General features: G+C 35.6%; 1 protein-coding gene across 1 annotated transcript in view; it reads left to right on the forward strand.

Annotated features, from left to right (window-relative positions):
• Positions 1-22,694, forward strand: part of LOC150077530 (transcription intermediary factor 1-alpha-like) — a 337,193-nt gene extending 314,499 nt beyond the window's left edge. Inside the window, exons 14-16 of the mRNA XM_090385676.1 lie at positions 46-198; positions 12,670-12,869; positions 22,600-22,694. Of these exons, the coding sequence (XP_090241802.1) occupies positions 46-198; positions 12,670-12,869; position 22,600 (354 nt within the window). The 3' untranslated portion in view covers positions 22,601-22,694. The remainder of the gene's footprint in view (positions 1-45; positions 199-12,669; positions 12,870-22,599) is intronic.
• Positions 22,695-24,951: the final 2,257 nt, after the last annotated feature.

Here is a 24,951-nt window from a genome sequence, read left to right on the forward strand (position 1 = left end):
AGTAACTTTCTTCAGTATTTAAATATTACTGTCTTTATTTTATAGGTACCAAATTACTACAAAGTAATAACTAAGCCAATGGATCTTTCAACCATTAAACAAAAACTTTCCCCTAGTCATTTTAATCATTATATCACTGTAGGAGAATATCTTGCTGATGTAAAACTAGTTTTCAAAAACTGCTGTACATACAACCCTGTAAGTATATTTATATGCAGGTTAAGTTCAGGAATCTTTCAAAAAGTTAACTTTCCAGTGTTGTTTGTTATTTATTATTATTATTATGTTGTAACACTCTTTTGGTTCATTTATTATGAACAAAAATTTTTCAATATGAACTTTTATTACTATCCTTTTTTTCCCCTTTTTTTTAGTAATTATGAATGAAAAGTGAGAACCTTACTGTTTAATATACACTTAAGTTAGTTATAAACCAGTTATACAAATATATTAACAAAAATCAGTAGCTTTCGGGACGCGTGTCCCTTTGTCAACTGACAAATTAAATACAAATTTAAATACAATACGAGCTGAGTAAGGCACGTTAATCATGCGTCATTGTTGTTGCGCGGACGTGTGCTGCTTTCTACGCCACTGATCATCCAGCAATAAAAGGGTTGTCTCCACGATGGGATGTAGACGTATGCCTTTCTGGCGATTTAATGCCTTTGGATTGCTTACTATGTTGAGTGACTCTAGCCATAGGCGGTGGCGAGAGTGCCGTGAGTGGTCTACTATTTCAAAGTCACGTTTGGGGTCAAGATCGTGGTTGGTGGCCCAGAAATGGTGATACGATATACCATATTGTGGTATATCGCATCACCATTTCTGGGAGTACTGCATACAAGTCTGGAGGCCTCATTTTAGGAAGGATGTAGAGTTGCTAAAATGAGTACAGAGAAGGGCAACAAGACTGGTGAGGGAAACAAAGGGGTGCTCTTAGAAGGAAGGCTGAAGTTCTGCAAATTGCAGCATCTGGAGATTAGGCACCTGTGAGGTGATCTGATTTGAGGTGTATAAGGCCTTGAATGGTTTGAACAGGCTCAGTGCTGATGGGATTCTTCCTCTTGCTCAGATTCCAAACCTGAGGGAGCATAAGCTCAAATTGAGGAAGGACAGTTATAGAATATATGTTTCTGAAATTTGCCTTTAGCCAGTGGATTTAAGCCATCAACTTCCACAACAACAGATGGAACAAACTTCTATCTGTTGTTGTGGAAGTTGATGGCTTAAATAAGATGAAGGAAGAGTTGGAAAAACTTTTGGAGCAAATGGTTGAGTGAAATGGGAAGTTTCTTTTTTCTTTTTCTTTTTCTGATTCTATATAAGCTTGCTTTCGTGCATCATATGCCTCTGCTCATGTTTGTTTATTTTTTAATGAAAAATTTAAATATACAATAAACCCCCGCTATTCGCCGGGGTTACATTCCTGAGAAATGTTGTTGTTGTTATTTGGTTTTTAGGAGCATTAGCAACTAAGGCCATATTGCTCCGGGATATGCGGTGGTCATTTCCTGACCTTTCCGTGTCCTTCGTATTTGGTGGTGACGGGCTCGAACCCCGGTCTAATCAAGAAGCATGTGCTACGCACTGCTGCTCCTTCCCACCTGGCTATGGAGGTGCCTTCCTGAGAAATGGTGCGAATACTGAGTTATGGCTCCCATAGTAATAAAGGGGTTCCGTTCCAAATTATGAAATATATAAGAAAAACTAGTCTAAAATTTTGTCTATGTATGTATTATATGTACCTTCATAATATGACTATGTACATAGCGAAATGCAAGCATATGGCATCGAAATGAAAATAAGAAACAATTTAATATTAAATATAATATTTATTAGAAATTTAAAACAAATCTTTCAAACCAGCGCCTTTGCTATCTAAAAAACTTATTCCGCCAGTGCTATCACCAGTTTCGCTAAAGTATTGATAGAGGAGTTTTGCCTTTTCACGAATGATGAGTGAACTTAACAGAATTTTATTTCGAGTTTGGTCTTCTATCCACAGATTTAAAGCCTTTTCCATTTTTTCTAATTTAACATCACGAGTTACAGAGCAAATTTTTGAAGCAATTAGCGAGTTTTCGCGGACACTGCGGTGGATTTTTTCTTCCGATTTCTTGATTGATTGTACCGTTGACTCATTGATTTTATAATGTTTTGCCACTGAGGAGATGCTTTCGCCATTAGAAATTTTGTCTAATAACTCAATTTTATTCGCTAATGTCATCACCTTCTTTGATCTTTTCACATTTCCCTTGTTATTCGTAGCCATATTTTTGTAGGGGTTAGAAAAGAACTTGTCCACAATAAAGTCACTTTCTTTTAACCGTTAACATACGGAAAAAAGTCTGTCTGCAAAATGGTAGATTTTTCACTTTTGTAAGAATATCAATTTATAAATTGATAAATTTATTCAATTTATAAGCATTTAAAAGCAAACGACGAAACCTTCCATGACAAGCGCAGAACACATACTGAACAAATAAGATTAGTTGGAAATATTCACGCTTGCGATTTTGTCACCCCCCCACCCACTGAGCGCTGTTTTGACCGTGAAAGATAATTTTAGCCACACCCATGTTTTTTTATGGCGGAAAATGTTCACGGCGCTTTAAAATTCACATTTTTTTAGGTTTCATTTTATATTAAATCAGCAACTGCGAATACAGATACTGCGAATAGCGGGGGTTTACTGTAGTTCCTTGAGGCTTGTCAACTAGGAGTTGAAAAAGCTGATGGAATTGATATTAATGGAATATTTGAACCATCTGGACCAAATTTTGGTGAAGTCCAGTCATACTGCAACAACCAAATTCCCTGCTTGCACCTTCTCAATAGTGGTTACTAACAGTATAGTAGAGGTGACCAACCAGGTGTGAACCAATGTAAGCAGGGGTTAAGGTGTAGCATTCCACCACACAGAGGAATTCTGCCCCTCTGAATTAACAAGCAATACTAGGTGGTAAATGACTCTCATCAACTGATGCAATACGGCCAGACCTCGCATAACGCGAGTTCGATTAACGCGATTTTCAGTTAACACTATTTGAAAAATTATACCACTTTTCGCTTTACATGATGCAAATTTCAAGTTAACGCGATTTTTTTTTTTAATGCAATAGTTAAAAAAGATTTGAATCACGCATTAAGCTTACCGCGAGTTGTACAGTCAATAAACAAACGTTTGCCTGCTGCCCATCTTGGTGTTTTCCATCAACCATTTGAAGAAGATGTGTTACTTGTTTGTCTCCTGCTAATAAAGTCAATGCACACTTGCATAAAAATTCAAATTTTTAAATGAGCCAGATGAAAATGTTACCACGAAGGAGATAACGGTAAAAGAATTAGATGAAATCTTTCGTATCGCAGAGAACCTCAAACAAAAGGTTTTTGGTTTTCTGCGATATTTATTTCGCCAGGGCCCAGAGAAGATTGTTGTTGGCTATCAGAAATTGATTGATGAAAAGAGTCAACACTGTTCAAATATTTCCACAACAGTCATTTCTTCATTGTGTATTTTATGTCAGAGGTTCCCAAACTTTCTCGGTTCACGGCGCCCTTAAGTGTCTCAGTAATTTTTTCAAGGTGCACCCAGACCAAGAGAAATACCCAACAGTTCCATTTAGTAGTTAGGTCCAAACAAATTAATAAGAAATACTGAAACTGTGAACTGCCTCGAGCTAGTAGTTCGCGCGGTGTCCAACAGATGTTGAGTATCGCTGTGTTTCCCTCGAAAATTTAAAATATTCCGCAGCACACAGTTGGGGAACTGCTGTTTTATGCAATAAACATTTAATTCCTTAATTATTTTCATTATCTTTTACATTGTATGCAGTTAAAAAGTTATTTAAAAGGTATTTTTAAAATTCTTTATGGACATTCCAGAAGGTCAAGGACCAATTATAATTTTTCGTATTGCTTATTATATTCGATTAACACATTTCCGTTTTGCGCGATGCGCTCACGGGATGAATTAATCGCATTAATCGAGGCCAGCCTGTACCACCACTTTGCTTATTGGAGGCTTAAAGTGGTGAAACCCATGTTTACTCCTGCAAACCCGCTCATCTTATCTATCATGCAGTATAATTGATGTCTTTTGAGGTTATGATGGCCATCATGGTGAGATCCAATCTTCCTTAAATTTTTAGGGTACAGCTCTAAAATGGTGTTCACAGGCTGGCCACTAGCTAGTCCACTGGACTAAACCCATTGGTAACTCTCTATGAGGCATTCAGAGCAGCTAGTGTATAACCTTGCTGCCTGTACCCTGCCAGACAATGAGAGGGAATCAGAGTAGTGTGTGCACTAGGGATTTGTTGAGGCCATGTTATGTCAAGGAGTGGAGTATATTCTTGCCACTTGTGTGCCATATCCAAAAATTTCATTACTTCATACATTATTCCTTCCCCGTTCACAGTTCTTTTCAGAATAACAAAACTTTTATTGATTTCATTTAAATAAGTTCTTGAGCAACAAGTTATTTAGTAACCAGGTGATTTTTTTTTTTTTTAATTGCAATTTAGCTTTTTTTCTTAGGGTGAGTAATAGTTTTTATTGATCTTCTATTTCTGCTCACAATATACTGCTATTTCTCTGCTTGCTAACAACATGCTGTCACACTCTTGCATCCACATGAAGAAGCTGGAAACTGTACAGTAAAGTCAGCTACCTCCTGGCTAAAAAGATCAAGTCATGGCTGACAATAAAGGTGCTGCCCTCAGGACCTCCAGATGAGTCTTGATCTGACTGATATATCTGACAATTCAGCAAAAAACAGCAAAGCCAAAAGATTTTGAACAGGTATACCACAAACTGCCCTATTTTTCTTGAACCTGCATTCTACTAGAGAATAAGCAGTGGGAAAAATTAGTCCTTGTTTTATTTTAAAAAAAAGTTTAAAGGACTAGTGGGTTCCCCGAAAACAGTTAGGTGTTTCTGATACGGAGATTTTCTCATGGGGGCTCCTGTTTAAGCTAACCAGGGATAAACTAAATTTAAATAATGCAATAAGTACAGTTACTTCTGATAATGGGGGAAACTACTGATTGTTAACAACTATAAGTACAATAACCGATAAATTATTTTTGATGGATGACCATAAGTGAGGATTCTGAATATCAGAGGAAGGTTAGGGAAGAGATTCTTAGGTACGTTGGTAATAATGATGTTGAATTGTTTAATATTACTGAACGTAGGTCAGTTTGCTCTAAATGAATGTTAATAAAACTCCAGGAATTGATAAGCTTGAAAATAGCTGTATTATTAAAATTGTAGATACCTTTCCTGATCTTATATTAAATATGTTTAATAAATGGTCTATTTTTTGGGACTGTACCTGGGTTCTAGAAGATGGCTTTACTAAAATTAATAAGGAAACCAGGCAAACCAGTTACTGATCCAAGAGGCTATTGGCCTATCTCATTGTTACCAAATCTTTGTAAAGTTTTGGATAGATTGATATTAATCAGATTGGAGGCTTTATTTTTGTCCAGGAATTTAGATTTTCCTCATCAATTTGGTTTTAAAAGGAAAAGCTCAACAGAAGATGCAATATATGATCTTGTTAATTATAGTATAAACTCCTCTAATTGCAAATGTCTTAAACCTCTTCATTGATTTTGAGGGAGCCTTTGACACTGTTTGGCATGAGTGTGTTGGCCTCTTTGAGAGCACTACAGTGCCCAGATTTATTATACAGAATAATTAGAGATTATTTAAATGGGAAGAGAATTATTGTCAGGGCACCACATTCTAAATCTGAACGAAATATTAACAGAGGTTGCCCACAGGAATCAGTGTTAAGACCAGTCTTCTGGAATCTGGTACTTAATATGTGGCGCCTCCGTAGCCAGGTGGGAAGGAGCAGCAGCAGCGCGTAGCACACGCTTCTTGATTAGACCGGGATTCAAGCCTGTCACCACCAAATACAGAGGATGCGGAAAGGTCAGGGAATGACCACCGCATATCCCCGGAGCAATATGGCCTTAGTTGCTAATGCTCCTGAAAACCAAATAACAAACAAACTTAATATGTGGCTGCATGATGATACACTTGATTGTCATAAAACCGCATATGCTGATGATTTGGTGTTTGGCGTGCTGCAAAGAAAATCAAGGAGAGACATAGAGGGTAAAATTAAGATGGTTGTGGATAGTCTCGCTACAGATAATAAACTTAGTATATCTTCTACTAAGGTGGTTTTGATGTTGACTGAAGGGAAACTTGATTACAGTAGGTCTCCTCGTATGCTTATTAATAATAAAAGCAGAATAATTATATCCTTGATATAATTATAGATGATAATATGTTTTTTGTGGCACATCTTTAATATCTGAGTGGCAAGGTTAAAAAATTTACTGCCTCTATTGTAAGGTTTACTAGAAAGGGCTGGGGACTCAATAAAAGGTTCCTTGGGTTATATTATAAGGTTATATTCTTACCTATAGTATCATATGCTGCTTCTATCTGGTTTAAGAGAATTAATGTAATTAAATTTAGGAATAAGATTAACTGAATTCAGAGATCCATGTTGCTAACAATATTAAGAGTATGTAAAACCGTCTCTACACATGCAGTGCAGGTAATTGCTAGCACTCTTCCATTAGATTTATATACAGGCAACCCCCATATAACATGGTACGTCTACAACAGTTTCGCTCTAACATGATTGATAAAATGTGGCAGTCCTCGCACAACATTGTACTTATATAACACGGTTTCACTCTAACACAGTTAGAGAATTGTGGCAACCTTGCATAACATGGTTTTGAGCTTTTGTGCAGGGAAAAACTCTACTATTATGTTGGATGTAATTTTTCAACGTTTCCATTCTTTTTTGTGAATCCTGCTTTTGGCTCACTAGTTATGCGAAAAAAATTATTGGGAAATCCCCATGTTAGGTTCTGTGCTATTGAACTTCTGCTAGTTGAACTTGTGGAAAAAATCTAGATTTCAAAGTTTTATTACTATTGGATAACGTGCCAGGCCATCCAAAAGATTTAAGTCATCCAGACCTTGAAGTAATGTTCCTATCACCTAGTACAACTTCTTTAATTAGATCAAAGCATTATATATACCTTTGAAACTCATTACATCAGAAAATTGTTACAATGGATTTGGGAAAAAATTGATTCCGAATTGAATTGGTGGAAAATTGAAGTGATGGAGGCGTGGAAACATTTTTCAATTGTGAACTGTACCTGAATCATAGCTTTATCACTCAAAGAAGTAAAACTGTCAACATTAAATGTGTGTTGGAAAAATATATGGCCAGAGTCAGTTCATTTGGGAAATATGGTCATACTGAGAGAAAACAGAATCCATGCGATAGTAGAACTTGCTAAGTCGGTAGGAGGGGAAGGTTTTGATGATATGACTACTGAAGCCCTCGTGGGTAGCACAGTTTGTAGAATTCACATCATCCCCACACCGGGTGGAAAGGACCTAAGTTCGAATCCTGTCGATGACAGGAGGAATTTTTGTCTCTTTTTCACAACGTGGCCGAGTTAGTCGGTCTCAGGCGAGGGTAGCATGGTTTTTCTCCCAGAAAAATAGAAAATCGACCTCAACACACATGCAGTTTTAACACACAGAGCAAGCAACGTAGCCTTAGCCGCTGATACTCCTAAAAAATATATATGATTACTGAAGACATTCAATAATTACTGGTAGAAAACAAGGCTGGCAAAGCAGATTTGGTGGAAATGGAATTAGAGGCAAATCAAATCAATTCTCAGAAGATGATAGTGCCGATGAAAATTCTGAACTTCCAAAAATTTACTCTAAAAAGTATACAGAAAGGCATAAAGTTAGCCGATCAGTTAGAATATTATTTTTTGAATTCAGATTCTTCGACTGTCGTCGTTGTTATTTGATTTTTAGGAGCATTAGTTACTAAGGCCATATTGCTCCTGGGATATGCGGTGGTCATTCCGGGCTCGAACCCCGGTCTAATCAAGAACCATGTGCTACGCACTGCTGCTCCTGCCCACCTGGCTACAGAGGCGCCTTCTTCGACTGAAAGGTGCCCAAAGTTCAAAAATGCCTGGTTCCATACAATGAAATTACAAAGATCTATCAAGCAAAAGCAAACAAACCCAGATTAATGATTTTTTAAAGAGAGCAGAAGACACATGATATCTATAATGGTGTATTTTTGTCAGTTTTGTTAACATTTTGTTAAAGGAATGGTGTATTGATCTAGGTCCTTGGAGTGTAACCCCCCTTTTTGTACAAGTTTTTAGTCCCGTATAACACTGTTTTGCACTACACAAGATTTTGTGTAGTGCAAAACACATCTATCTAGGTCCTTGGAGTGTAACCCCCCTTTTTGTACAAGTTTTTAGTCCCGTATAACACTGTTTTGCACTACACAAGATTTTGTGTAGTGCAAAACACATCTATCTATCTAACTACCATGTTATACTAGGGTTACCTGTATAGCGTTTAGGGCGTTCAGCTATATTTTAAGAAAAGGAATTCAGATTTCATTTTTGGGTATTACTAATGACATTTTGGTAGATAGGAAACTTGGAAAAGAATATATGGTTAAAGTTAAATGAAATATGGCAGAACCTCTTTGGAGCACAAGTAATACTGGATATGTTACTAGTAATACTGTGGATATGTTGCTATTTATTCATAAAGTAAGTTTTAATATGGGTAAGAAGACTTGAGTGGTTTTACCCAACTGTGGAAGTGTCTTATTTGTTAATGGGACATTAAAATCTAAGCTATGTGATCTAGGTCTGGAAACAGATCTGTTGTTCTCCTGTAGGTTCGAGACTTGGGATCATGTTTTATATGATTGCCCAGTTCATGAAGAATTCAGTAGTAATTTAAGAGCTAGCTTGCCTACATTGAATAGGGGAACTGAAACAGAATGGTTGATTGATGAAAAATGTTTTAAGCTGTTACAGGAATTTTGTAAGAGTGTGTTCCTTAAAAGGAAGCAGCTATCTATTTTGATTGTAGATTAGGCTTTTGTATGATTGAATGACTATACTTTTTTTTTTTTGCTGGCATCAGTTAAGTATTACTGATGTGGGATTGCACTTTGCGAGTATTCTTTCTTTGGCCGGCCAGTAAAGGGTTTTTTTTTTTTTTTTTGCTTTGCTGGCACCAGTAGAATTTACTAATATGGGTTTGTTCCCTGTGGGCTGGTTGAAGAGTGAATTTTTATTTATTTATTTATTTTTTGTTTGCTGGTTCTGTTTGGGCAGCCTAGAAGTGGGAGCCGCTGGCACCCATCAGACTTGCACTACTGCTGGTGGGTGTGGGATTTTTGTGTTATTTACACAGACAGTATAGTAGACCCACATGCCAGGAACAGACACCGGGATGCGGTTGCCCGAGTGGTGCCTGCTCCCTGATGGCTAAGTGGTCTATCTACTTTTTTTTTTTTTTTTGGATGTTCCACTTGGATACACAAATATAGGTGGAGATGGACATCAGTCTGGGTGCCACAGAGACAATTATACATAAACTGAACTGTCACCTTGCTGAAAGACAAAGAAGGCAAATTGAAAAATGTTCAGATGGCAGACTTGGATGCACAAATCATCCAGATTGATAAGCAGCATTAATGCATGTCGTAACCACTCTTCTTCATGCATCTCAACTGGCAATCCCTAACACATTCTCATTTTCCCTCCCATCTAAAATCTTAGTGGAATAATGATTGTGTAGAAACAAGAAAATAGAGCATGGAATCATTTCCACTGATACCCTGCTACAGATAGCCTTATACAGTGTAAAAGAGTTTGATTAATTGCTAGATAGCCCGGATGCCAAGCATTTCCATGGCTAAACAATTCCTGTGTGATTAAAGAGCATTTTCTCTCCTTTGACTGAGTTTACTTTTGTTTTCTCTTTACTTACTAAATTTTTCTGTTAAGTAGCTCTACTTTCTTAAATGCCTTAAGAACAGAATCCAAAGAAAGAAAAGTACCTTTTCCTCTAATTTTTAATTAGTTTTACTAATTGCACTAACCACTATACTTGGCTACTGAGTGGCACTGCTCTTGCCTCCCTGTGGCAGGGCTGGTGACCTAGGTGGTAAAGATAAACTCCCAGGGCCAAAAGGAGCGATCATGGATTCAAACAATTTTTTTCCCCTTTAAAGCCTTCAAGTTCAAGACCAGACCTTCTGATATCGATAATGACACTAATCAACCAAAAAGGCTTCGAAGAGAAGTACACAAATATGTAAAATAAAATACTTGGAATCTTTCACTGGATCACCAAAAATGGTACAATCCTACAATCTGGATACATCCTGATTGAAACAGCTATCTCAAAAAATTCCCAGTGGCTGTTAAAGACAACAACATTTGGTGAGCAGCCAGTATCCATTACTTCCCACAATACCTTAAATTCATCAAACGGCATCATCACAGAGTGGGACCTACTTACAGTCTCTGAAGGGTAACTAGTTAAGGAACTCAGCAATCAAAAAGTAATCAATGCAAATTGGATCATGACTAAAATAGATGGAAATCTCGTTCCAACTAGATCCATCATTTTAACATTCAGTAATCCAGAGTTACCATCCACAATTAAAGCTGGCTATTTAAATTATCGAATTCGACTTTACATTCCAAATCCCATTCTTTGCTTCAAATTCCAGAAGTACAGTCATTCCCAGCATGCATGTTGAGGTGATGTCATTTGTTCCATCAATCTGCTTGAGTATGTTCCTCAGAACATACTCAAGCAGGTTGCTCAGTCACAATCCCTGTTTGTCAAAGCTATGATGCCTAACTTTTTCCAAAGAATATGAATTATGGATAACTGGAAAGAAAATACAAAATTCAAGGTAGTCACTTTCCCTGAGGCACATAGGCAAGTATGTTGGGCATGCCTAGTCATTCCTGTGCTGCTCTCATTCGAAGTTATCTTTCTACTGCAGCTCAGTATATATTAATTCTGCCTAACACTTCTCTAGCTCACTGGGTCAAATCTACTCTCAACCTCCAAAAGCTACAATTACTCCAATCAGCATCCCAAGATATGATACAGAACAATCAAAATTTCAGATTTCAATTGTTCTGTACCCTGTAGCATTTGGTATACTTCCTCTTTAATTCAGTTTTTCAGCAACCTTGACAAACAGGCGAACAGGAGCATCAATAGTTATGCCATTGTTATCTATTTGGTCAATGTGGTGCATCCTTTTCTCTCTAATATCAACAACAGCAAAAGATTCTTTTTTACTTTTCTTTGTATTCTTAGCCAAAGACATCTCATAACATCCTTAGCTTGCATAATCCCCCCCCCCCAGTCACTTGATTGCAAACCAGTTTGTATATACTGTATATCATTAGCTCATGCATTTTACTTCCCTGCCACTAATCTCATCAGTTCAATGGACATCCATTTAGGTCTAAATCGTGAACTGTATCTCTTTATTGGTATAAAAAGCTTAGTAGCTTCTATGATTACTTCCCTGAATGCTTCTCATTTAGTATTTCTAGATAACATCATCAATCAACCCCCACTGAAAAGAATTTAAAACTCTAAGATCATTGTAGTTACCTTTATGAACACAAGATTTACTCTCGACAGTAGTATTTTTAACTAATTCCCACATCAGTATATATATATATATATATATGGCGCCTCCGTAGCCAGGTGGGAAGGAGCAGCAGTGCGTAGTACACGCTTCTTGATTAGACCGGGGTTCGAACCCGTCACCACCAAATACGGAGGATGCGGAAAGGTCAGGGAATGACCACCGCATATCCCGGAGCAATATGGCCTTAGTTGCTAATGCTCCTAAAAACCAAATAACAAACAAACACATCAGTATATTATGGTCACTGCTACCTAGTAGTTTTTTTTATGTGGGAATTCTTAATGCATGAAAAGTCACTACTGATAATCAGATCAAGAGTATTGATTTTTCTCATTGCATCTGTGTGCTACTGCGTGAGTAACCGACCTACAAATTTTAGTGAATATCTAGAAAGTTAAAATCCTCCATTTTAAGACATTCTGATTTGCTTACCTTCTATTTGTCTGTATTCATTATACTCATCACAGTCATTTTGTATGTAACATACTCCTATTCCCATTTTTGTTTTCCCAGTGCTTATATCACACCAAACTGACCTAATGTTGTACTGGGTGCACTGCTTTAAGATTCTATGTGCTTCTCCTACGAAGAGCATACCCCCATCCTTTCTGCATTCCATGATTTAACCAATACTTCAAATTCCTCAAATTTGTTTACTTTATTCATAGCATTAGTATACAAGCATGTGCCTATTTTTGCTTTTAGTAACAAGATCATTGAGTAGATGTATCTAATAAATGGCTACTCAGTGGTATTTTATTTGTAGTAATGAATTATGTTATTTTATTTAAATGGGAAAAAAAATTGCAGAATATTGAAAATTGCACAGAAAACTGAAAATTGAACTCTCTCTCAAAGGATGCACATACAGCTGTATATATTGAGACACAAATGACAGCTATATTTCTGGCCCAGTTTGTGAATTTTTGCCTGATCTAGGTTGTACCTTCTCTGATTATATCTCCAACCTTTAAGTGATCATTTCTGTCAGTATTCTTCTAATATTCTCTTTCTCTCTCTGTTTATTTTTTTTATTTTATTATTACTTATTATTTATATATTTATTTATTATTTTTTTTCTTTTACAGAAAGGATCAGAACTCTATGAAGCAGCAGTAGTACTGGAGAAATTCTTTGATAGCTTAATAAGTAATTATTTGCCAGCATACGCAGGTGAAACTATAGGTCAATCTCAAGAGTCTCGTGATTCATCAAGCTCAGATGGAGAGCGACATCGGACTAAAAGGATTAAGAAATTTTGGTCGGATGACACGTTGATTCAATACTGGTGAATTCTAATATCTTGGCATGTTTAAGAGACCTTTTCCATCCTTTCCGCTAATTGGTTTTCTATAAATACTCTCTTTCTTTCTCTCTCCCCTCATCTTTCTGAAACATTTGTGGCCCTTTCCACTAATTGGTTTTGTATACTCTTTCTTTCTCTCTCCCCTCATCTTTCTGAAACATTTGTGGCTGCTTTCTTTAAACTCTATAGTATAGCTTTTGCTTAAGATGCTTTTTTTTCCCTTCTCCTATGTGCTTATGTGTTGTTTTTTTTTTTTTTTTAAATTGAATTTTACTTTTTTGTTTGCCAAAGTATAAAATACACTAAGTAATCTGATTGTAGGCATTATCTTCTCATTCTTTTCCAATTAATTTTAAGTTAACCAATTATTTTCCAACTAAATTATTAATATATAATTAATTAAAGTATTAAATCTTTTGAAATATTTATGTTACCAAATATTAAATATTAGTACACAAAAAAATGTTTTGTGTGCTAATGATATTATTAGCATTAGCAAAGGCACATGATGCAAGAAAACAAGCTTTATATAACATCAGCCAAAAAAAAAAAAAACACACACACATGCCCTTCTCATTTCACTCATCTGCTCACTCCAAATGTTTGTCTAGTTCTGCCTTGAATCTATTTAAGCTATCAACTTCTACAATGACAGGTGGAAGTTTGTTCCAGCAATCAACCACCCGCTGGCTAAAGGCAAACTTCCGCACATCTATCCTACAACTGTCTCTCCTCAATTTTAATTTATGCTCTCTCAGGCAATTATTCTGAGCAAGAGGAAGAATCCCATCAGCATTGAGCATGCTCAAACCATTCAAGGCTTTATACACTTCAATCAGATCACCTCGCAGGTGCCTAGTCTCCATACACTGTAATTTGCAAAACTTAAGTCTTTCTTCGTAAGAGCAACCCTTTGTTCCATTCACTAATCTTGTTGCTCTTCTCTGTAATCATTCCAACAGCTCTACATCCTTCTTAAAATGAGGCCTCCAGACCTGTATACAGTACCCAAGGTGTGGCCATACCATTGCCTTATACAAAGGGATAATCACCTCCTTATCCCTGCTAGAAAAGCTTAAAAAATAGGAAGAAGAGTAGATTCTGAAAATTAATTTTTCTATATGATTGAAGCACTAACAGAAAAGCCCAGTAAACAGGGGACTGCTAATTGTTTTGACCTCCAGAAATCCGACCGAACCATGTGGTATGGTCAGAGAAAATCGTAGGGTAATCTCGAGTGCTGCAGTCTCCTGCCCTGATTAAACGGCAGTTTGTCCCAATTAAGCAAAGTAAAACCTGACTGTTTTCTCGATTGGGTTCTGTTCTTTAAGATTTGTCCCAAATAAACGGCTGCCCCGATTAACTGGTGGCCCAAATAAGCAGAATCCACTGTATATGATATCAAAATTATTCTTTTCATCCAGTTCCTTTGTGACCACATAGTATCCAATCAAATTCGTCAGACAAGACTTCCCCTAAACTCGTGCAGTGTTCGAGCTATAACTGAAGTCTATCTAGATGATCCTGCAATGCTTCTTTAACCAGTGCCTCCATTAATTTCCCTGGAACAGAAGTTAAACTGACAGGTCTGTAATTACCTGTGTCTCCTGTTGATCCTCCTTTGTGGATTGGGGTCACATTTGCACATCTCCAGTCCGTGGATACCTCCCTTAAGTCCAAGCTCTCATAATAATTATGGCTAAGGGTTTGCTTACTTTCTTTGCTGACTGCTTTAATATAACTGGATAGATCTATCCCAGGTGCCTTTCTTATGTTTATCTTCAACAATTTCTCCTCCAATTTACTCTGAGTTATCACAAGATTATCTAGCTTACTGCTAGAGTTTAATACACCTCTGGCATTCCCCTCCCTGAATACCCCTCATATGTGAATGTAGATGCAAAATTTATTTAGTTTGTTAGCTACCTGAGCAGGATCATCAACAGTTGAACCATCGATATCAAGTGGACCAATCTGATTCATCCCCTTCCTTCTAGAGTTTACATAAGTAGAGAACTCTTTGCTGTTTTTCTTTTCATCCTTTGCCAAAGATTTCTCATGATCTGCCTTTGCCTGCCTAATCTCCTTTGTGACTTGGTTACAAACCAGTTTATATCTATCATAGACTTCCATGTCACCTGTTAATTTATATGTATCTCATGCATTTTTCTTCCCTACCACATGTCTAATTTGTTCATCTGACATCCATTTAGGCCTAAATCTTGAACAATATTTCTTATTTGGTATGAAAAGCCTAGTAGCTTCCAAGATTAATTCTTTGAATGCTTCCCATTTTTAATTTGCTGTTGGTAACATCATCATCTGGTCCCCATATAGAATTTAAATACTCTCTCAGACCACTGTAGTCACCTTTACGAAAGCAAAAACCCTTCCCTTTACCCCGATGGTAGTTGCCTCTTTGAATAAATCCCACTTCAGCACACTGTGATATCTGCCACCTAGTGGTTCCTTTATCTGCAGACTCTTAATTCATGAAGAATCACTACTGATAATCAGATCAAGAGTATTACTCCCTCTAGTTGCCTCCCGAACATGCTGGTGTAGAAAACAATCATCCAATAAATCCACAAAAGCGTTGCTAGTGTGTGAGTGACCAACCCACACACAAATTCCAGTCAATATCTGGGAAATTAAAATCGCCCATTATAAGACATTCTGATTTACTGGCCCACTCTATTTCTCTGTACAGTTGTTTATTATACTCATCAGAGTCATTAGGCCTATAACACGCTCCTACTCTCAATTTTTCTTTCCCTGTGCTTATGTCACACCAGACTGACTCGACACTGTACTTCCTTGGATTTTATGTGTTTCTTAACCAATAGCATAACCTCTTCTCCCTTCCTATCCTATCTATCCTTCCTGTACACATTGTACTCCCCAAATTCCAGTTCTGCATTCCTTATATATGTGTGACACCATGTCTCTGTTATCCCTTTGAAGTTTTGACTAACACCTCAATTTCATCAAATTTATTTACCAAACTCCTAGCATTAGTGTACACACAAGCATACATGCACCTGTTTCTATTCTTAGTACACAGCCCATGTATTTACTTTTTCCGTAATGACTCCCAGCAGTCTCTGGAACCCCCTGCATCTTGTTTTCCAGACTGCTGCTCATTTCAGTAGAAGCAGTGCAAGAATCACTTTCACATCTGCCAGCAGCTACTGTTAATCTATTAATCTGTGTATCCCCCCCCCCAAGCTAGCAGTTTTCCGACCCACCTAACTCTGCCTAGACAGCATCAGCAAAATATTCTTGCAAAATCAAAAATAGATAAAAGTTTCCTTAGAACTTTTATAACTAAATTATTAATAAATATATAGTTTTACAAAAATATAGCAGAAAGACATTCTGTATTACACTAGGACTAAATGTCATTTCATTCTACTGATATAAAGAACAATTGCTAGTTTTTAGCAGTGTCAATTTCAGTTTAAGTATTATATTTTACAAACTTTGTTTCAAGACCTAATGGTGAAAGAAAGTGTGGAGAAATTTGAAAACAGCTAAAGTGTTAGATGTGTTTGACCCTTCCAGTACAGCTCATTTCCAATTGTCAGCACCGTGATAAGCTGATACTACAACTATCGTTATTATCCAGTAGGCTGACTTAAAATTTCAGTGCTAATCACACTAAATTTATCTGACTCAAAAAATACTTTTGTCAAGAGCAGAAAAACTCTTCTACATATTTATTTAGCATTTTGTACAAGCAGTATCGTTTGCTTTAATATTATACTACCTAATTACATCATTTAGATATACTACCTAGTGCTTATTTTAGATAATTTGCCATAAAATGACAGACATAAAATAAGTGCACCTGAATGGGGCTACTTCCATTTCAATATGCCATCCTGAAATGAGATAACCATCCCTCAAAATTAAGTCTAATCTATTTGACACTCCTCTGTTTACAGTTAGATTAAAACAAAATTCACAATACTTGATTTACAACAACAACAACACGAAATTGTCTCTATTTGCATTAAAATTATCTTCATTGTTATTTTCTGAGGTAGCATTATCTGATAAATTGGAAATATTTGTGCATCTACATTAACGAAGAAAAATTTCAATTTCTCTATTGGTGTTATCCACCAGTTTTAATTACAAAAATCAGTTCACTATAAAAGTAGCCACAATAGCTATTCTCAAAAGAAAAGCTAAAACACATTACTTTTTATTAATGTTACTTTTAATTAAATTTGACAGTAATAAAAATGACAAGAGAAAACATCCCAATGCTAGCCAAAGAAATACCTATATATTCACACAAATATTACTGTGCATGTTGATATTATTGAATTGTTGAAAGTAGAGCCATCTGATGTACATAAGTTAAATTGTGATTATAGAAAAATCTAAATCATTTGATGAACATATCACATCATGGCTCCATTAGTTTAGTAAATATTTGAGTTCAGAATAAAACTGATATATTGAAATGTAAGTGACTCATACCACATATGCACAAAACAATTCTTGATCATTTTAGTGCATTTACAAAAAACAAACTATTTTTAGATGCATTTATGAAATTACATCAGAGCTTACTGAGGTGATCATGTCTTCATGTAGCACTTTTGAAAGTTACTAAATTTTTTGAACAATTATAATTCTAAAGGATAAAGAGTAGAATATCATACATTTAAATAGAATAAATGTGGAAAGAATGGAAGATAATAGATTCCCTAAATTAGCTTACACATGTAGAGCAAAAGGAAAAAGAGACAGAGGAAGACCGAAGAAAAGATGGGCAGACCTCTTTGAGATCGGAACAGGCAGATCGCCTAATCTGTGAAGGAAGACAAGACAAATAGAATAAAGAAGGATTTCGTCTGAACAGGAACCACAAGGTACCATATCTGGAAAAATCAAGGGATATAGCATTTCAATAACCTCTAACTCCACCACAGGATTGGGTTTTAAGGCTGTGGTACTATGCTATTAAAACCAAAACCGCATGAAATACTCATTCAGTTGAGACTGAAGAACCAAGGAAAGTCTTAGAAGAACTTCATCAATGAATATTTCACCTTCAGAGAGGATCCTCTTAATAGAAAATTCATCAGAATGGTGGAATAACTGACAACATTGTTAGAACACTGGTAAATGTTCTGACAATGTTAATTAGAATTTTTCTTGGTGAAATGCTTCACCAAGATTATATATATATATATATAATGTGGAATTGCATTTTCCCAAAGCTGAAGGGAATGCATCATGAAACACATTCTAATTAACATTGTCAGAAAATTGGTAAATGCTTCACCAAGATATATAGGGTCATCGAAAAAGGTGTCCTTATTTCATGATAAAATAACAATGCAAATACTTACATCAGTCAACTGATTTATTTGTTAATATCTACAGGGATATCTCAAGTTTTACTTCATACCTTAGTATGTTTCAGTATGACACTGTTTGTTGCTTGGCAAACATCCAAGCGGTAGTCGATCTCTGTCCATGTACGCTCATTCATTTCCAGCATAACGGTTGCTATTGCAGCTGTGTGATCCCCTCTCTTAAATGGTGCAGATCGTGAATCTTTTCTGTGTAGATGTTCTTTAGGTAGCCCCACAAGAAAAAGTCTAATGGTGCCAGGTCAAGACTTCTTCGTGGCCAAGGCACAGGTCCTCCTCTTCCGCTCCAACGATCGGCAAACTTGTCATTTAGGGCATTCTTCCCATTACGGCTGAAATGAGGCGGTGTTATTTCAGCCGTAATGCACCAATTTGCTGAAAAATCACAGAAACTCCTTTCTATGTCTTCAACTTGAGGGAAAACTTAAAGCTGAAGCATATCCAAATAAATGTTGCCAGTTATTGTCCTTTCAGCAAACATAAATGGGCCTAGCAAGCGATCGTGCATTAGTGCACACCACACGCTTATTTTAGGAGTATCGCGTACATACTGGTGAACTTTATTTGGTTGCTGTGACCCCCAAATTCTACAGTTGTGATGATTAACACACCCATTTATGTATGTGGATGGTTGCTTCATCACTAAACAAAATGCATTTTAAATAACTTTCATCATTGTAAATTTCATTTAACATGGCTTTAGCAAATTCAGTACATCTGGGATGGTCTTCGGGTTTGATTTCGTGTTTGAATTGAATCTTGTATGCATGCAGTCTCAGTCGCGTATGAAGCACATTCTGAATGGTGGCCTTTGGAATGCCAAGCTCCAGGCTGTGACGAGTGATGGATTTCTTCAGACTATGTAAGCAAGACTGTCTCAAACACTCCACATTCTTTTCAGACGTTGGTGGTCGGCCTGTAAATTTCTTAATGTCTACATTGCCAGTTTCCTTAAACTGACAACAGACAACGTATTGTAGTTTTGTCTGTTGGCGCATCTTGTCTGTAAGAATGTCGGTATTGATGTTGCACTGTTATGACAGATTTAAATTCAGTGTACCACAACACAAACTGCACTTTCTGTTACATAGTCGGCATCTTACTGACACTGACCGAGGCCCTGCACGTAGGAGTCATTCTGTGCTCACTCACGGCGCAGCCAAGGTCATTGTTGAGGTGTCAAATAAAACTTAGTGAGTTATCACACTGTTTGCTGCTACAATCACAGCAATTGAACAAATATTTTCTGAAGATAAGTAAAAGGGAGATCATGGACACCTTTTTCGATGACCCTGTATATATGATATGGAATTGCATTTTCCCAAAGCTGAAGGAAATGCTTCATGAAACACATTTAGCTGAGTAATTCAGTATCTCAATAACAATGTTCAACTAATTGGAATTTAGTTTTAGTTTTTAATTGTCATTCTTGAAGTTAGGAGGTAGATATTGTGGGGAAAATTATATTGAAAGACTGTGATTTTAATCTCTAAAATAAATACGTAGTATAGGCAAGATATTTCCAGACTTGCCACCCAGCCCAATTTGTGTGTCGTATTCTAAGTTTCAGTCTTCATCTTTATACAAATAGAAGTTTGTTAACCATTTATTACATGTTTTGTTGCTGTGGGTATTTGAAGTGCACATCACAATTTGGGAGTGTGAAAAATATCAAATTTTTGTTGGCACTTAGGGAAATCTGCTTTTAAAACACTGGAATTGATATATCAGATTATGGAGGAGATTATTTTCTCATACTACCATGTTTGAATGGCCTTGTCAATTCAAACATGGTAGTATGTTTAAATTTTTTTTTTTGAATTTCAAAAAAAAAAAATTTGAAACAGCCAAATAACTTGCCTGTAAAAACTGCTGTGTGACTGTTGATAAACAGATAGCACTGGCTGTCTTTTTCTTAAATTTTCTTTTGTTTCATTATTCTTTTCTTTCAAATTATATTTTTTTTTTGTGAAACCCCAAAACACAAAGGATATTAGAACCAGTGGTACTTAGTACTGTGCATGATCTGAAAGTTGAGAAGATTGGAGATACTTGTTGATATTAGACTTGAATTTCTGTAGATTTCAATTTTAAGGAAATACATATGAAGGAAGATTGTTCCAGAAAACAGAAGCAGATAGGATGAAGCTATGAGTTTGAAGTTGGACAGTAAATTGATGCTGACTGATTGCAGCACGTGTTGAGACTGGTTTTGGAAGAGAGTGGAGGAATTGGAGATGCCAATTCAGAGGAACAGTGGCATGGGTCTCATATATGTTCTCTTTCTTCTTACAGCAGAAAGAGAACATCTATGAAACAGAGTAGAAAGACTTTGTAAGAGATGAGTCATTAATTAACCTGAGTGTTCTATTTTGAATGGAATCTAAAAGCCTGAGAGGTTTTGGGGCACCACCCCAGATTTGAGAACAATAATCCATGGTAGGGGCAGATTTCAGATTTATACGTAGGTACTAGGAAAAGTAATGCCAAGAGCAAAAAAGAAAACCCAGTTCTTTGGATGCAGAGGAAGCAATATTTGTGATGTGCTTATGCCAAGAGAAATTAGAAGTCAGGGTAATCACTAATAGAGATAGGTGATCTTGTATAGAAATCTGAGTGTCACCAAAGATAAGTATAGGAGCAGTAGGCTCTGTTTTTGTGAGATATAAGATAGGACCAACTTTTTGAAATTAATTTAGTTTTATTTTCTCCACTGGAGAATTACATGGAAGTTAGATCAGAAAGTGGTGGATATTTGAAAAGTTGAAGCTGTTTGTGTAGGGCAAGGTTTTTCATACTGGAACTTGGAATGCAATGTGCTGTCATCAGCAAAACTGTGGATAGGATTTCTAGTCAGTAGAAGGTCATTAATATGCAAGAGGAAAAGAGTGAGAGAAAAAATTGAACTTTGGCAAACATCAGCATTAGTGGAGATTAGAACACAGGGCAGTCAGAGATTAAGAACAGTCAGCAATCTGTAAGATGGGAACTTGTTTGGAAGATCTATATGCCAAATATGATCAAAGCCTTAGAAATGTCAACAGCAATTGCTTGAAATTTGTCACTTTTCCAGTGAATTTGTCCATAAAGGAGTAACATAAGCCAATATATCACCAACAGATGGACACTGATAGAATCCCCATTGGGGATCTTTGATCAGATGGAAGGTTTTGAGACAGTTCAGGAGTTGGCAATTAATGGATTCACATTACTTTGGAAAGAATAGAGGTAAGTACAATGGAATGATAATTTATTGTAGGCAGAAGTTGAACCTGGAGATTTTGATTAAGCCAATTGCAATATGCAACATTCTTATCTTGAACAGCCTTAGCACATTTATTGTAAAACCAAGGTTTAGATAAAGGATTAATATTTTATGTTAATGTTAATAAATCTTTATTTGTCCTACCAAATTTAAAATATATGAGTACATTGGTAAGCGACAAATTCCCTTCACGGCAGACAATGCCAGGGGATTACCATAAAATGTAATGGGGCGTGGAATAAAGGATTTCACTCCTTTATTCCACAAGAATAATTTCACTGATACAATGTAAGCAAACACTGACATGAGAAGATTTTAAACAGTAATATAACCAAGAAAAAGAAGAATAGAAATCTCACGTCATCCCATTTCATATTCTTGTAATGCCAAACCAAGTGAGACTGAAAATGGCCATGAGTGAAAGGTTCCATTGGAGAACAGATCATGACCAAGTTGTGATTTGAGGTGCCTGGCGACCACTCGCCTTGATGGCATAATTTGAAGGATGGTTTGTGAGAAAAAGATCGGGAGTTTTGAGAGAGAGAGAGATATTAGGATTGTCTGGTATTTTGGTAGGAAAATGAACAATCTGTTTGAAGTATTAGTGATTTAGCAACTTGACCAGCTGTGTTCATGTGGCTATAAAACTGATTTGAAAGAGGATTTGAAGCAGCTGGATATCCTCTTCTTTAAATTTATAAAGGGGTAGGGGATAAAAACATGAGATATTAAATGTTAAAACCATCATTCAATATTTTGTTTTTCAAAATAATAAATTTTAAAATAGATTTTTTATGACCTTATGTTTCCATTCAATCAACCAACAACCCATTCAAAATATAGATGTATGTATTATTCTGACTCTGTAATAATTTCATGTCATTTCTCAATTGAGAAATGCTCTGTATTTTAAAATCATTCAATAAATAGATAAATTCAAAATTTCTAAACTTTACTCAGAATTGATTTCTTAATAATAAAATTAATTATAGTGATTTCTGACATATAGGCCTGTACTCGGTGTTTATTAACATAATTTTCTTTATTTTTTCAGATAAGACTGGTGTTTTTGCGTGGACATATTTTTGCTGCATTCACTCATCTTTGAAGCATCACCCCAAAACTATTCCTTCCTGGTTTGAATACCAGTTTTTTTTTTTTTTTTTAATTAAAACTCGTACATGATATGTAAGATAATAAAATAATTTCTAACAACCAGGATGTGCAACTGACTTTTTTTTTGCTTAACTATTTAATTTTTATGCAATTTGAAATTTGGTTTAAGCTTTCAGTAACCAGATATGTTTACTTTTAATTTATATTATATTTGGTAAAAAAAATTTAGTCACCACTAATTGAGAGGTCTTAACCTCTCAATTAGTCAACATCGCATGAAATTCTAAAATTCATTTAGGATTTTAATCATAATTTAAAAAACGTGTGCGTGTGCACACACACGCACGCGCACACACACACAGAGGTTTGTATGGCTAAAAGAAACCATATGCCTGAGCATTATTGCACCTTAGAATCGATCAGTTACTCAGTGTTGTTGTGAGTTGGGCATGCCATTTTTTCTCTTCCTGGTCTTAGTTTCAACATTAGTAGAAACTGATATATGTTTTCTGAAACTGAGAAAAAAAATGGTGGAGATGGTTCTAAGACAAAGTGATGCTAAATGCAGTCAGAACTTCTTGCTCCAATTTAAATGCCACAGCAATAATAAAATATATATTATGTTACTCTGTAAACATGCCTTTTACAATCTGTGAAGTCCACAGCTTATTTTTAAAATTGTTTTCTCCACGCTGTTTATATATATGGTTTATAATTGAAGCTGCTCTCATTCTTTTATTCTTGCTATTTCTACTTTATTGAGAAAAATAACTCATTCAAACATCTTCATTTGTAGTAGTTATAAAAGTTAACTAAGGTGAAAAACTTCATTTGACAATTGAAAAGTACAACATATATTTAGGTATATTATAAATGAATATTAGTTATTAGTCTTAATAACTTCATTCCTTTTCTTATAGTCATTGAAATGAAATGTATTTTAAATATGATATTTATAGAAAAAGCCATTTTCACTGGAATTTATTTCCTTGAATAATACAGATGCACAATGTTCACCATACCAAAAAACAAAATTGCAAGCTTTTACTCATACACGTTTTGAATTGAAATTGCCAGTTCATCATTATTCTCTAGAACAATTAGGTTTTTTGTGCTCAAACGTTGAACAGATTATTTTTTTGGCATGATTATTTTCAACTATGCATGAAAAAAAAATAATAAATATTAAGGTCACATGAATAAGGTGGCTAGAACCCTTGATATCCAAACCAATAAAAATATCAATTTAGTATTACACAGTCACCAAATTGCTTAAGAAAACTAATTCTGCATTCACAGGGTGGAACAATACTTTATCTTGATGAAAACAGATTGGTCTAATAAATCCATCTTTATAAAGTGCATATGATGCTGTGGTTTTGTCTTTTACAATCACTGGTTCTTTCAAATGTATTAAAAACTAATCTCTGGATCACTGATTTGTTTGGCGCTGTCCTACACTGGAAATTTTCCAGGTTTGGCTTGAGTTAAAAAAAAAAAAAAAAAAGCATGTTTTCCAAATGATACTCACTCAATAATTGTAGTTTGTGAAAAATTTTCACTAAGAATACACTGTTCTTTGCTGCACCATCTACTTTTCCATTCTGTCACTAAGGAATAGCACATTCAAATTTTTATTCATAGCATTAATTTGAACTTCAGGAAATAAACACTGAAAAAAAAAAAAAAAAATTACATTAAAAGGACAAAACACTGGTGATTTTATCTTTTTAAGGTATGAATTTTTAAAAAATGTTTTAACCTTCAAAGAGAATTTCTCAATTAAACGTGTAATTTTAACCATTTACTTATTTTGTGTACTTTTTATTATGAAATGAAAAACTTCTTACAAAACTCACTTGTACAATTTTTTGCATATCAGAATTGATGTGGTATCCTTTATTAAGAATACTTTTGCATTTGTTTCAGTGACCCCAATCCACTCCAAAAAAAAATTAAGATGCTTTTCAAGTAAATTGCGCCGACCGGGCTAGCTTGGTGGGTAAAGTGCCTACCTGGCAACCCAAAGGTCGCAGGTTCGAATCCCGCCTCTGGCTTGGATCAAAGTACTGCAAAAACCTTGGGAGGTGCATTATGGCCACAGAAGCCGATTCGCCAACTACCAAAAAAAAAAAAAAAAAAAAAAAAATCAAGTAAATTGCACAAATCCTTAACGTGGAGATTATTGTTATAAGAACTCAGGGTATAAAAGAAAAAGTTTATCCTTTTTTTTTTTTTTTTTTCAATTAGATTATCATGCAGATGTAACTTGATTTAAAAAAAAAAAATG

Source organism: Mastigoproctus giganteus, chromosome 12 (assembly GCF_048544385.1).
Source record: "Mastigoproctus giganteus isolate SK-2022 chromosome 12, ASM4854438v1, whole genome shotgun sequence".
Lineage (NCBI taxonomy): Eukaryota > Metazoa > Arthropoda > Arachnida > Uropygi > Thelyphonidae > Mastigoproctus > Mastigoproctus giganteus.